Source organism: Cebus imitator, unplaced genomic scaffold, assembly GCF_001604975.1.
Source record: "Cebus imitator isolate Cc_AM_T3 unplaced genomic scaffold, Cebus_imitator-1.0 Scaffold61, whole genome shotgun sequence".
NCBI lineage: Eukaryota > Metazoa > Chordata > Mammalia > Primates > Cebidae > Cebus > Cebus imitator.
This window is the reverse complement of record NW_016107376.1, coordinates 4,975,483-4,989,081: the sequence shown is the minus strand read 5'-3', so window position 1 is coordinate 4,989,081 and position 13,599 is coordinate 4,975,483. Positions and strand designations below refer to the sequence as shown.

Genomic DNA, 13,599 nt, shown 5'->3' with positions numbered 1-13,599 from the left:
GGAGGGAAGAGGGAGGGAGGAAGGGAGGAAGTCAGAGGGAGGAAGGGAGGGAGGAAGGAAGGAAGGGAGAGATGGAGGGAGGGAGGGAGATCTGAACTCAGTGCTGAACTGGGATGAAAATGATCAAGAAAGGAAATCTCTAACCATGCCCCTTCCTCCTGGCCACAACCTGCCCTTCTCCTGACCCTCCTGATCCTCTGGAGACAATCTCTCCCACCAGAAGGATGAGCAATTTCCTCTGTACTTCAGATCCTGGGCAACCATAGCCTGTTGTTCCCAACCCAAGTGTTGGAAACTGGACTACTTTTTAGGTAAGCAGCACCTTTAAATTCTAAAGTTCCTTTCTGAAAGCCAGTACTCCTGCTGCCTCTTGAAGATTCCCCAGTTCTTTTTTTTAACTCCTCAAATAATGTAATAATATATGGAACATGAGACTATTTGAAATGAGAGGGCAGTGCAGAGGACTGAATATGGAAATCAATGACTTTTTTCAATATGTCAAATTACTGAGACGTTGTAGAACGTTGATACCATGCAAAGAATGTTCTTCACTGTGATTCAGAACGTGGTTAGAAGTTTCAGAATCCTTTGCTTTTGCTGTATGTCAACACAGAGTGGACACCGTGGAAAGGTACAATCAACCCTTAGAAGTTTATAAACAGCAACTCTGGACTTCTGCTCACTTGGAATCTGAAATCTGTGGTCTGGAACAAATAATTTTACCCTGGGAAGCTTACTCATCTTACACAGCACAGAACAGGGTTTGTTTCATGCAAACACTGTCCAGAACCCTAGGGAAACAAAGTTCTGAAGTCGAACTGGAGGCAGTTCGACAAGTGAAAGTCTTCTTGTCTCTGCTTGGAAGTCTAACAGCACAATCCAAAATGGCCACAGTTTTTGTAAGCTGTTTATCTTACCTTTGATTAACACCAAAATCATACAGGTCCTACCTTAATGACACATACAAATTTCACAAAATACTTTTCCTTTTCTCCTTATTACGTCTTTGGGTGACTTCTTTTCCTTGGGTGTCTTTTAAGTCTCCAACATTAAAAGGAGCAAATTTCTAGCAAAATGAAATTCACGTGTATCTGAACTCCAACAACACATCTATTAGAAGACCTTACAATTGAGATCACCGAATAGTGATCTAATAATGCTTAACTGTGCCTTAGCTTAGCTTAAATTGTCAAAGTTGAGGCCAATCTTACAAAAATATATCTATAACGACTATAATGAATGTCATGGTCATTTTTCTTTCTTGATTTTTTTCCCCTTGATTTCTTTCCTGATTTCTGAGTTAAATCTTCTAACACTAATATATCAAACAAAGTATTTTGCAACAGGCATGACTCAGCACCTTTGTTCCATGTGGCACAATGGCCAAAATAACCAGCTCCATGAGGAAGCCTTCAGAGTGGCTTATCTTAGAAGGTCTGCCTAATGAGCTCATCAGGTCGGCCAGCACTCTCTACATGAAATGTCCGTTTGTCAACTATTGACATCCCAACGCTCACTATTTAAATGCTTTCTTTCTTCTTTTCCTTTTCTTTTTGAGACAGAATCTTGCTCTGTTGCCGAGGCTGGAATGCGGTGGCATGATCTTGGCTCACTGCAACCTCCCAGGTTCAAGCAATTCTCCTGCCTCAACTTCCTGAGTAGCTGGGATTACAGGCATGTGCCACCAGGCCTGGCTAATTTTTGTATTTTTAGTTAGAGATGGGGTTTCACCATGTTGGCCAGGCTGGTCTTGAACTCCTGACCTCAAGTGATCTGCCCACCTCTGCCTCCAAAAATGCAGTGATTACAGGCGTGAACTACCACATATGGCCCTACTGAAATGCTTTCTGAAAGTAGATGCAAATAAACAAAATTTCCAAACCCACAGGGACAAAGCAGGAAGAATAACTCAGCTATGATCTGTCCATTCACCTCCCATGGTAGCACCCCCTGGGGAAGAATGAGTGCGTTAGGCCAGGTGAGAGGAACATCCGCCCTACACTAACTTCCCATGATTGCGCTCCCATGTAAGAGGCAGGTCTGTTCTCTTTTTCTTCCACACGTATTCTCTGTGGCATACTAACCATTAACTATACTCTTTACCCATTAATTTTCCAAATGTAATACTTTGGAAAAAATATCCAAGTTTTATAACACAAAGAAGCCTATAAGAATCCAGACAAATATCACTTTTATTTTTTTCCTGTGTGTAGACCAGAATATTCTGTAATGCAGTCCACTGTAATTTACAGTGCTATCTAGAGCTGGCATAAACTTAAAGGAAAAGAGCCCCATTTTTGCATTTAAAAATGCAATGGAGAAAATCCCATCTTAAGATACTACTGACTTGCTCCTAATTAAGAAAGGAAATTCCCTACTGTGATGGTTAATACTGGGTGTCAACTTGATTGAATAGAAGGATGCAAAGTACTGATCCTGGGTGTTTCTGTGAGGGTGTTGACTGAATTGAAGGATGCAAAATACCGATCCTGGGTGTTTCTGTGAGGGTGTTGATTGAATTGAAGGATGTGAAGTACTGATCCTAGGTATTTCTGTGAGGGTGTTGATTGAATTGAAGGATGTGAAGTACTGATCCTGGGTGTTTCTGTGAGGGTATTGATTGAATTGAAGCATGTGAAGTACTGATCCTGGGTATTTCTGTGAGGGTGTTGATTGAATTGAAGGATGTGAAGATCCTGGGTGTTTCTGTGAGGGTGTTGATTGAATTGAAGGATGTAAGTACTGATCCTGGGTGTTTCTGTTGCCAAAGGAGACTGACATTTGAGTCCGTGGGCTGGGAAAGGCAGACCCACCCTTAATCTGCATGTGCACCATCTAATCAGCTGCCAGTATGGCCAGGATGTAAAGCAGGCAGAAAAATGTGAAGAGAGACTGGCCTAGCCTCCCAGCCTATATCTTTCTCCCGTGCTGGATGCTTCCTGCCCTCAAACATCAGACTCCAAGTTCTTCAGTTTTGGGACTCGGACTGGCTCTCCTTGTTTCTCAGCCTGCAGACGACCAACTGTGGGGCCTTGTGGGCATGTGAGCTAATACTTAATAAACTCCCATATATATTGCATTATATTCCATTAGTTCTGTCTCTCTAGAGCACCCTGACTAATACACCTACCATATGCCAAGAGATCCCCACTGCTTTGCTTGGCTCTAGTTGCTCATAAGTGACCAGAGAGAGGGGAAAGGCTCATAATTTCTAGATATGGAAGGGATGGGCAGAGACTGATGGTGATGCTGGAAGCAAGAGGAGATGTCCACACTGCAGGTCAGGGACGCTGTGTTTATCTGACGAAGCAACATTTAGAAACGGGAAGGGTATTTCACAGGCTTCTGGTGGTGTCCGCTATGAGTTACCTTGGAAAACTATGTCTAGAGGGTAGAATATTTATTACCTGAGAACCCAGCTGAAAGCTAGGGAGGAAGATTTCATTTTCTTCTCACCCTGCAGTCAGCCAGGAAAAAAGTGGGGCAAGTCATTTTCCTTCTCAGTGATTCCTGGTCCTTTTGTGTAAAACAGGGGACAACAACAACAAAAGTACCTACAAGGCTCACTTCATGGAACACAACAGCAACTCTGCATAAGAAAAAAGGAAATCCACAAAGCCTGCAGAATGGTAATAACTACCATACATATATATACGTATATGTATGTATATACATTGTGCGCTGTTTTAGAATGTAAAAACTCTTGAATGAAGATGATCGAACTGGAACCTCAAGATCCAGCTGTGAGTAGAGAGAAGATAAGGAAGGGCTGAAGGAGGTGCAGCCCCGAGCAAAGGCACACAGCTAGTGGGCCAGGGGCAGAGATCAAGCTTTAGGTCTCAGAAGTCACCTCTTGAGCTGTTTCCACAACACCACATGCTACTCACATTTATTTATCTGGAGACACCTCTCACTCTGTCACCCAGGCTATAGTGCAGTGGCATGATCTTGGCTCACTGCAACCTCCACCTCCTAGGCTCAAGCTATCCTCCCACCTCAACCTCCCAAGTAGCTAGGACTGCAGGTGCATGCCAACGCGCCTAACTAACTTTTTGTATTTTTAGTAGAGACAGGATTTCGCCATTTTGCCCAGGCAAGTCTTGAACTCCTGGGCTCAAGTGATCTGCCTGCCTCGGCCTCCCACAGTGCTGGGACTACAGGCATGAGACATCATGCCTAGTCTACTCATAATCATTTATCTGTAGGTACAATCATCAAAATCATCTCTGTTTTGTGATATTTCTAATTCTACTCCTTTTCTTTTTCTTTTCTTTTTTTTTTTTTAAAGCCAGGGTCTCTCGCTGTTGTCCAGCATGAAGTGCAATGGCGTGACTGTAACTCACTGCAGCCTTGAACTCCTGAGCTCAAGGGATCCTCCCACCTCAGCCTTTCAAAGTGCTGGGACTACAGGCGTGAGCCACCGTGCCTGGCTGATTCTACCCTTTTCACTGTGAGTTTCTTGCATCAAGAGGGCTTTGTGTTTCCCAGAGGCCCAGCACACCGGGTGCCGGGGGTTGGCTCCACAGACAGGGGTGCCTGCCATCTGCGCCACCAGACAGACACCCACGCAGTACAACTGACCCTCTTCTTGGCCAGCCATCTGCCAACGTGGGGCCCAGCTGGACAACTTCTGCTTTGGTCTAAACTAGGAGAATGTGAGGAACTATTTCCCACCCTTGGCACAAGAACGAAGAGCGACCGCTGCAAACTGCTTTGATTCAAAGTCAACGAGAGACTTACCCACAGCCGCTCCCGCTGAGATCTGCTGCCAGATGGTGTTGTGCTATTCAGGTAATTAGACAGACACCCAGAAAAATTACAATGTGAATATCTTCTGAACTAAAAGTAACCAAATATTAAAGTGTAATTTCAAAAAACCCTAACAACTCACATTGAGACTTTCTTCTAAAACAACAATCTAAATACAAATTCACTGAGAAAAGGGAAAAACACGGCAGGTATCCACACACACAGAAAAGCACAGTGTACCCCCCTTCATTATTTGGGTGCCCAAGTCTGTTTTAAGGAAGCTGTCAAGAGCTTCCAGTTACTACTGCTATTCAACACACAGTCACAACAAAGTCCCTACACATCTGATCCAGCGGGGCGCTACGCTGCGTAAACCCACTCATATGCACAAGAAACCACAGAGGGGAAAAAATAAAACAGAGCTCTCACTTTCGAAGGCTGCTGAATTTTAATCTCCTGGGAATCAGACGCCGAGTCTGACTTGGTGCCTCCAGAATTTGGTTTCTCCTTTTTTCTCTTCTGCTTCTTCTTTTTCTTTTTGGCTCCCAAATACCCTCCAGGACTTCTGCGGGAAATGCAAAGATGGTGAAACCAACGAACAAATGAAAATCATTAAATGAAATTGATTGGCATACAAGTAATCATTTCGCAAAAAACAGATGTTATATGCAGTGGAAAATAACTGTGTTAGGATGTAAATGAGAAATAAAAGGTATTCGAGTTAAGGCATTAACAGGCAACGCAGAAGAATATCGGTCCCTGCTCAGTCATCCTGCAGGTGCTTAGATGTCGCCGAAGCAGGAAGACTGCAGAGAAAAACCACATTTTATAACTGAAGTAAAATTGTTTCCACAGTTATCACTACTCTCCTAATCTACTTTTAAGTCGGCTTTCTGGAGGAGAGATACATGATATAAAAAACTCCATTGTAAAGATCTCTTGGGTACAACAAAACACTAATCTTGATGCAACAGAACTAAACAAACTGCTTTTCTGCAGAGGAGGAAATGTTTCCTGATACAGATTTTTGCTAGGAGAGCTAATAATGAAAAGCTCTAAGTGTGCAGCTACAGAGAGAGACCCTGTCTCAAACAAACAAACAAGCAAACAAAATACAAAGTGCTAGTTTTGCTACTCAATGTCTAGGTTATAAAGGAAATTTTCTTTCTACTGGTTATTCATATTTTACAGTAATGAACTTTTCGATTGATTGATTGATTGAGACAGGGTTTCAACATATTGGCCAGGCTGGTCTTGAACTCCTGACCTCATGATCCACCCGCCTTGGCCTCCCAAAGTGCTGGGATTACAGGCATGTGCCACTGCACCCAGCAGTAATGAACTTTTCAGTTTAAAATGGATAATTCCTCTGTAAAGTGTAAATATGAAAGGCATGCGCAATAGAGAAACTGTTTAAGAACTAATCACTTTGTTGGGGACGGTGGTTCATGCCTGTAATCCCAGCACTTTGGGAGGCTGAGGCAGGTGGATAACTTGAGTCCAGGAGTTCGAGACCAGCCTGGGTAATAAGGGGAAAACTAGCCTCTAGCAAAAAACAAAACAAAACAAACCAGAAATAAAAAAATGCCAGGTGTGGTGGTATGCCCCTGCAGTCCCAGCTACGCAGGAGGCTGAGGTGGAAGGATAGCTTGAGCCTGGGAGGCAGAAGTTGCAGTGAGCCAAGATTGTGCCACTGCACCCTAGCATGGGCGACAGAGCTGGAGAAAAAGAAAAAAGAACTAAGCACTTGAGGTATAGATTCACATTTCTACTCGAATTCTAAAATAGAAAGGAGTGCTTATTTTTGGAGATACATTAAGACCTTGTCAAGCAGTACCCTAGGGGTCTAAAAATAGTAAGGCTTTCCCACCTCACAATGAGCAGTTTATTTTCATCAATAGAATCAAATTTGTGCCATCATGATGTTTATATTTAAAATTCAAAACCATCTGGTGGCCAAGGACACTCATCAATATCTAACTAGTAATTGGGTTTAAACAAACAATTCACAGCTAGGTATGGGAGCTAGAAACACATTGTAGATACATTCGGTTTTGTCTGTTCTTTGGTTTGGTAGTAGGACTATTTTAGGCTTTCCTCTCTAATGTTCCTACTGCGGGCACCCTTTGACACCCTGTGAATTGGTGAATCTGTTGTACTGTTACAGTGTGATTTATGTATGCATTTGGATGTACTACTTAAGAAGTCTATTGATAATTGCACCCGTAGGGGTCTCCAATGCCTCACACCAGTACACACTAATACAAATGCTTGTGGAATGAATGAACAGGTAAGTCTGGCTCTAGAGGTGGCGACATTACATATTCCCAGGCTATAAATACTTCCGAAAGCTACCATTGTCCCAGCCTCAATGGTAAAGCCTACTGCAACTTGCCATCAAGTATTTATTGAACATATACTACATGTTCAGCATTATATTGGAGCCAGAGGCTGGGTGGGAGGGACCAAAATCACGGTGGAGATGCCCGTGACTTCACAACCCAGGCAATCATCCCTTCCCAACCTCTACCCTTTATTCTAACACTGCTGGCTGTGGCTTTCTAGAAACCAATAGGAGCCTGGAACTTCACAGCTCTTCTGCATAATCCTTCCATCTTAAAATATCTCCAAATTTCCAGGAAGTTTGGTTACAGAGAGATATAGAATAAGAGGCAGTGACTGGTAAGGATGCTTTAAGGTAGATGCCTATCCAACTGGATGAAAATACATTTGTCCTGAGTGTAGGTTAATTTTCTGAGCCAGGCATGGTGGCTCATGCCTGTAATCCCAGCACTTTGGGGCGCCAAGGCGGAACCACTGCTTGAGCACAGAAGGATAACTTAAGACCAGCCTAAGCAGCATAGTGAGACCCTTTCCCTATAAAAAGTAAAAAATTAGCTGGGCATGGTGGTGTGCACCTGTGGTCCCAGCTACTTGGGAGGCTTAGGTGGGAGGATCACTTGAGCCTGGGAGGCTGCAGTGAGCCATGATCATGCCACTGCACTCCAGCCTGGGCAACAGAATAAGACCCTGTCTCAGAAATAACAACAACAATATTCTCTACAACAGATAAAAAACAAACTCATAAACTTGAGTGGATCTAGAGACATTAAAAAAATTAAAACATGAGACTATTTCTTCAACCATTTCCCCAATTCCCTAATAAGTTTATATCGCCTATTCCATAACTTACAAGACTTGATCAGTGAGGTTTCCTGTTAATTACATTTTGCGAGTTAACTGATGCTACACGTAACTTTTTTTTTTCCCTTCCAAACGGTGTTGCTAAAATTTATTTTCTTATTTTGGCATAATGAAGAAAGTGTCATCATTTTTGTTTAGTTCAGCAAGAGTTTTTCTTTCTCTCTCTTTCATCTGGACTTTAAATTGACAGGGAGCTACAGAAATGGACACTAAGTTCATCATCCCAGCCTCCAAATTCCCTGACATATCTGATCGTATTTACACAACGATGAGAAGCAGAGCCTCCCAGCCCGTCAGTGAGGAAGAGCTACTTTTCCATTTCCAGAGGCCATGAAGGAAACAAGAATTTGGGAATAAGAGCCGATCAGTGCACTGCTTGATACCCATGAGGACAATTATAATAGAAAATAACTAGTCAGTGTCGGCGAAGACGGAGAGACACTGGAACCCTCATACACGGTGGTTGGGAATGGAAAATGTGGCAGCTGGGAATGGAAAACGGGGCAGCTGCTTTGGAAAACAGCTGACAATTCCTCAAAACACTGAACACAGATTTCCTGTATAACCTAGCCATTACACTCGTAAGTACATAACCAAGAGAAGTGAAAACTTACGTCCACACAGAAACTTGTTCACAAACACTCATAGCAGCATCATTTGTAACAACCAAAAAGTGGAAACAACACAAATGTCCATCCTCTGATGAATGGAGACAGGAAATGTGGCCAATCTATAGAATGGATTATTCAGCAATAAAAAAAAATGAAGCACCAATGAACGCCGCAACATGACCGCATGCACCTTGAAAACACTACACTAAGTGAAAGACACCAGTTGCCAAGGACTACGTATTGCATAATTCCGTGTCTATAAAATGCACTGACAGGCAAATCCATAGAAAGAGAAGGTGAGTGGTGGTCAGCGGCTGGGAAGATGGCGGGTTTGGGCATGATGATTAAGGGATGTGGGTTTATTTTGAGGGTGATGCAAATGTTCTAAAATTGATTGTAGTGATGCGTGCACAACTCTGCGAATATACTAAAAGCCGCTGAATGGTATGCTTTACTATTTTTTATTTTTTGAGACATTCTCACTTCGTTACCCAGGCTGGAGTGCAGTGGTGCCATCTCAGCTCACTGCAAACTCTGCCTCCTGGGTTCACGTGATTTTCCTGCCTCAGCCTCCCAAGTATCTAGGATTACAGGCATGCGCCACCATGTCCAGCTAATTGTTGTATTTTTAGTAAAGACAGGGTTTCACCATGTTGGCCAGGCTGATGTCAAACTCCTGACCTCATGTGATCTACCCGCCTCAGCCTCACAAAGTGTTGGGATTACAGGCACAAGCCACCATGTCCAAACTGAATGGTACACTTTAAACCAGTGAATGGAATTATATGTGAATTATATCAAATGAAACAAAAGTGTTGACAGGTGACACTCCTGTCCCTGGGAGTGACAGGATGATGTTATGGCCAGAGCAGATCAGTAGTCAGCCGTGGCTGCTTAGCCAGGGGTCTGCATCCCACAGGAATCCAGGGACGCTGAAGGGACACACATGACAGAAGGAAATGCCATCATGCCTGTGTGGGAGAGGTGCTGAGCAGGCTTCCACATACTGAAGGAAAATCCATGCCCAAGAGAAGACTCTCCCTGGAAATCCAATGAGGAAAGACTGATTCAGACTCCCAATACTCAAGGCTGATTACCGAGTCACGGAAATTCAGCCCTGCGTATCATGGCCCTTTTATAAAGATTCCTCGGTCTTCAGGAACACAAGTCCCACCTTCCTCTTCCCCAGGGCTTCATGTGAAAGGTTCACAAAGAAAAGGCTCTCAGTGTTGCCACCTCTGAAAGCCCAGACACTTCAGCCTTCGTCTAGAGGGAATCAGTGGCATGTTCAGACCTCAAGTAGAAACGATTACATTCCTTCTCAGCCAAGGAAATGGCAAATACTCAACGAGCACATGCAGCAAATCTCTTCCAATAGTATTCATGGAAACTACAGACAAGACTTAATGGGATAGCCCATGTAATAGAGCCATGGATACACTTTACAAGTGGTCCAGGATGATACCCATAAAACCCATCATTCCTCCCTCTGGACTCACAGCTGGACAGCACTTCCCAGTGGCCTTGTGGCCAGGTGTGGCCACCAACTGAGTTCCAGCCAGCGGGAGGGATGTGTGCCACTTCCTGCTGCTCAGAAACTCTCGTGGGAGGCTTCTCTAAGCCCTTCCTGTCCTTTGTGCTGACTGGATGCAGACATGGGTGAGACCCTCGAGGATGGCAGAGCCACACGATGGCGCAGTCTGGACCCTGGATGACAATGAAGGAGAGCTCCCTCACCATCTGTCAGAACATGTGCCCAGGGTGGATGACAGGAAAACTTCCACTGCGTTGTGCAGTCACATATTAGGGTCTATTTACTACAGCAGCACAGCCTAATGTGACTAACACACCAATCTTTTTTTTTCTTGTACTTTAAGTTCTTGGGTACATGTGCAGAACATGCAGGTTTGTTACATAGGTATACACGTGCTAACACATCAGTCTTAAAGAGTGACGTCGGGCTGGGCAGTGTGGCTCACGCCTGTAATCTCAGCACTTTGGGAAGCCAAGGAGGGACAATTGCTTGATCCCAGGAGTTCAAGACCAGCCTGGGCAACATTGAAAGACCCCACCTCTACAAAAAAATTCAAATTAGCCAGGTATGGTGACACGTGTCTGTAATCCCAGTTATCTGGGAGGCTGAGGAGGGAGGATCACCTGAGGTCAAAGTTGCAGTGAGCTATGATTGTGCCACTGAATTGCAGCTGAGCAACAAAGAAAGATCCTCTCTCTCAAAAAAATAAATAAATAAATAAATAGTGACATCAAAGAAGCTCAAATTTTGGTATGTGAATTCCAATGATAAAAAGTGATTTTAGATTTTATCAGGCACCACCAGAGAGATAACTTAGCTGCCTCCCCTCTGCTGTGAAATAGAAGAAACATTAGTAGCTTGAGACTAATTATTCTACAAATATTTCCCTCATGATTTCCAAGCTCTTGCATAGAAAATGGTGGGAATACAGCTGACCGTAATCCTCTGCTTGTATTTTCATCCATTTTTGAAATGGTGTCTAATAGTCACAATACCTTCGTAAGGAAAACATTATTAAAATACAACAGAACTGAAGAACAGATAAGTAGGTCCATGAAACGCAACAGATGTATCAGCAACAATCCATGATACTAAAGAAACTTGAAATATAATAAAGATCACATCATATATCAGTAGTGAAAAAAGCTTTTTCATACATAGCATCAGAAGAACTGAATTCCCATATGCAGAAAAATAAAATTAGTTTGCTACATCCCCCAATATGAAAAAAACAATCCAAATGAGTGAAAGACCCAAACTTGGAAAATGAAACCTTAAAACTGAAGGCGGTGATGTGTGTCTGTTTAGTTCACATCTGTCTAAAGCCTAGAACAGTGTCTGACACATAGTAGAAGCCCAAGTAAACATCTTTCAAATGAATAAGTGAAAGAATTAAACCGTAACTTCAAAATGTCAGTGAAGAAAATAATCACTCCAACGAGGACTCAAAAGCACAAACCATAAAAGATAACAACTTTTGACTACGCCAAAGTTAAACATTTCATGATAAAGTGATTACAAAAAAATTTACATTACAGAATAAGGTTAGACATTTATAACACAAATGAGAAAGTATTACCAGCCAGAATATAGACAAAGCTCTTTACTCCTTTACATTTAATCTCTAGGATGGTATAGAAAGACGGTCTTATATTCTGGCCAGGACTGCAGGCATTAGCTAGAGTTTCACTACCTGGTTTAATCCTGAATCCACAAGTTCCTAGCTGTATGACTTTGAGTTTAGTACTTGAGCCCTCTGTGCTTCAGTTTCTGTAGCTGTTTAAAAGGATGATGTTTTCAATAAACAGTAGTAGGCCAGGCGTGGTGGCTCCTGTCTGTAATACCAGCACTTTGGGAGAACAAGGCAGGAGGACTGCTTGAGTCCAGGAGTTCGAGACCAGCCTGAGCAACATAGCAAGGCCTCATCGTTATAAAAAATAAAAAATTGGCTGGGGAGGGTGGTGCATGCCTCTGGTCCCAGCTACTTGGGAGGCTGAGGTGGGAGAATCACTTGAGCCCAGGAGTTTGAGGCTGCAGTAAGCTGTGATTATGCCACTACACTCGGCCTGGGCAACAGAGTGAGACCCTGTCTCAAATAAATAAATAGTATTAGAAAAAATGTGAGGATAAAATGAGTTCATACATGTAAGAATTTAGTACAGTAGCTGGCACACAGAGATCAGTATAGCTATTATTATGATTGTACTGCTTTAATTTTTAAAATACAACTTATTGCTAGCTGGAATTGTATTATTTGTCTCTAACTAGAACATAAGATCCATAAACCAGTGTTCTTCATTGTATCCCTGGCACCTAAAATAGCGTCTTACATATAAAAGATCCTCAGTAAGTATTTGCTAGATGAATGAGAAATCAATTTTAAAAATCAATAAGAAAAAGACAGAAGACTGACAGAAGAATGGGCTGTGGATATGAATAAGCACTTCACAAAAGAGGCAGCCTTAACAGCCAATAAGCTTATGAAAACATGCTCAACTTTGCCCACTGATTTGGCAAACATTTTAAAGTCTAAGAATATCGGAAGAATGTGAGGAAAGGGAACACTCATATTCTGTTGGTAAAATGTAAACTGAAACAACCACTTTGTAGAGCAGTCTGGTATTGCCGTCGTCACTGCCGCCACCACCACCATCATCGCCGTCATCATATCGTTACTGCCATCATCACCATTATCATCACCACCGTCACCATCATCGCCACTACCACTGCCATCACTGCCACCACGATCACCACCACCATCACTACCATCACTGAGAGGGGAGACCCCCTTGCCTCCTTCTATTTCACCTCCTCCCTCCCCCGCTTCCAGATGGGAACGAGGGTGAAGAAGAAGAAGAAAAAAAATGAAATAAAATACCAAAGAGCTGGGAAAATGACTCCCTCTTTAGTTCCCAGCGTCTCTGCTATCTGTTAACCTTGAGAGAGCTGCAAATGAATGTTATCACCGCCGGCTGGAGCCTGGCACTGGGTCACGCCCCCACGTCTCCAGGGACCAGTAAACACCTCTGCCAACAAACAGCTTGTTCCTTTTGTCTCGTCTCTGTAAGCCCCCTCCCCTGCTGGTCCACGCTCACACTGCATATGAATTAACACATCAATGAAGCCAAAAGATGGTAAGGTCGGAAGTCCAGCAAATGGACAATGACAGAGTTCCACCGCAGTTTCCCCTTTGGCATAGTAAGCCTATAAAAGGGGAGAGAAGCTGCAGCTTGGGAGCTCAGTGAATCAGGCTGTAGCCCCCTGCAGCTCCCAGCCAGATAAAAAGCCACTTCCTTCCTCAGTTAGGTGTTTGAGAGGTTTGTTCCCTGCAATTCCTGCTTCATCACCACATCATCAGCACCATCACTATCATCACCACCACTACCGCCATCACCACCATCATCACCATCATATCATTAGTACCATCATCACCACTAATATCACTATCAGCATTACCATCACTGCCACCATCATCACCACCATCATCACCATCATCATATC

At 43.2% G+C, this 13,599-nt stretch overlaps 1 protein-coding gene across 1 annotated transcript in view; it reads right to left on the bottom strand.

Annotated features, from left to right (window-relative positions):
* Window positions 1-13,599, bottom strand: part of NMT2 (N-myristoyltransferase 2) — a 61,497-nt gene that overhangs the window by 29,704 nt on the left and 18,194 nt on the right. Inside the window, 1 exon segment of the mRNA XM_017529801.2 lies at window positions 5,179-5,314. Coding sequence (XP_017385290.1) covers window positions 5,179-5,314 — 136 coding nt within the window.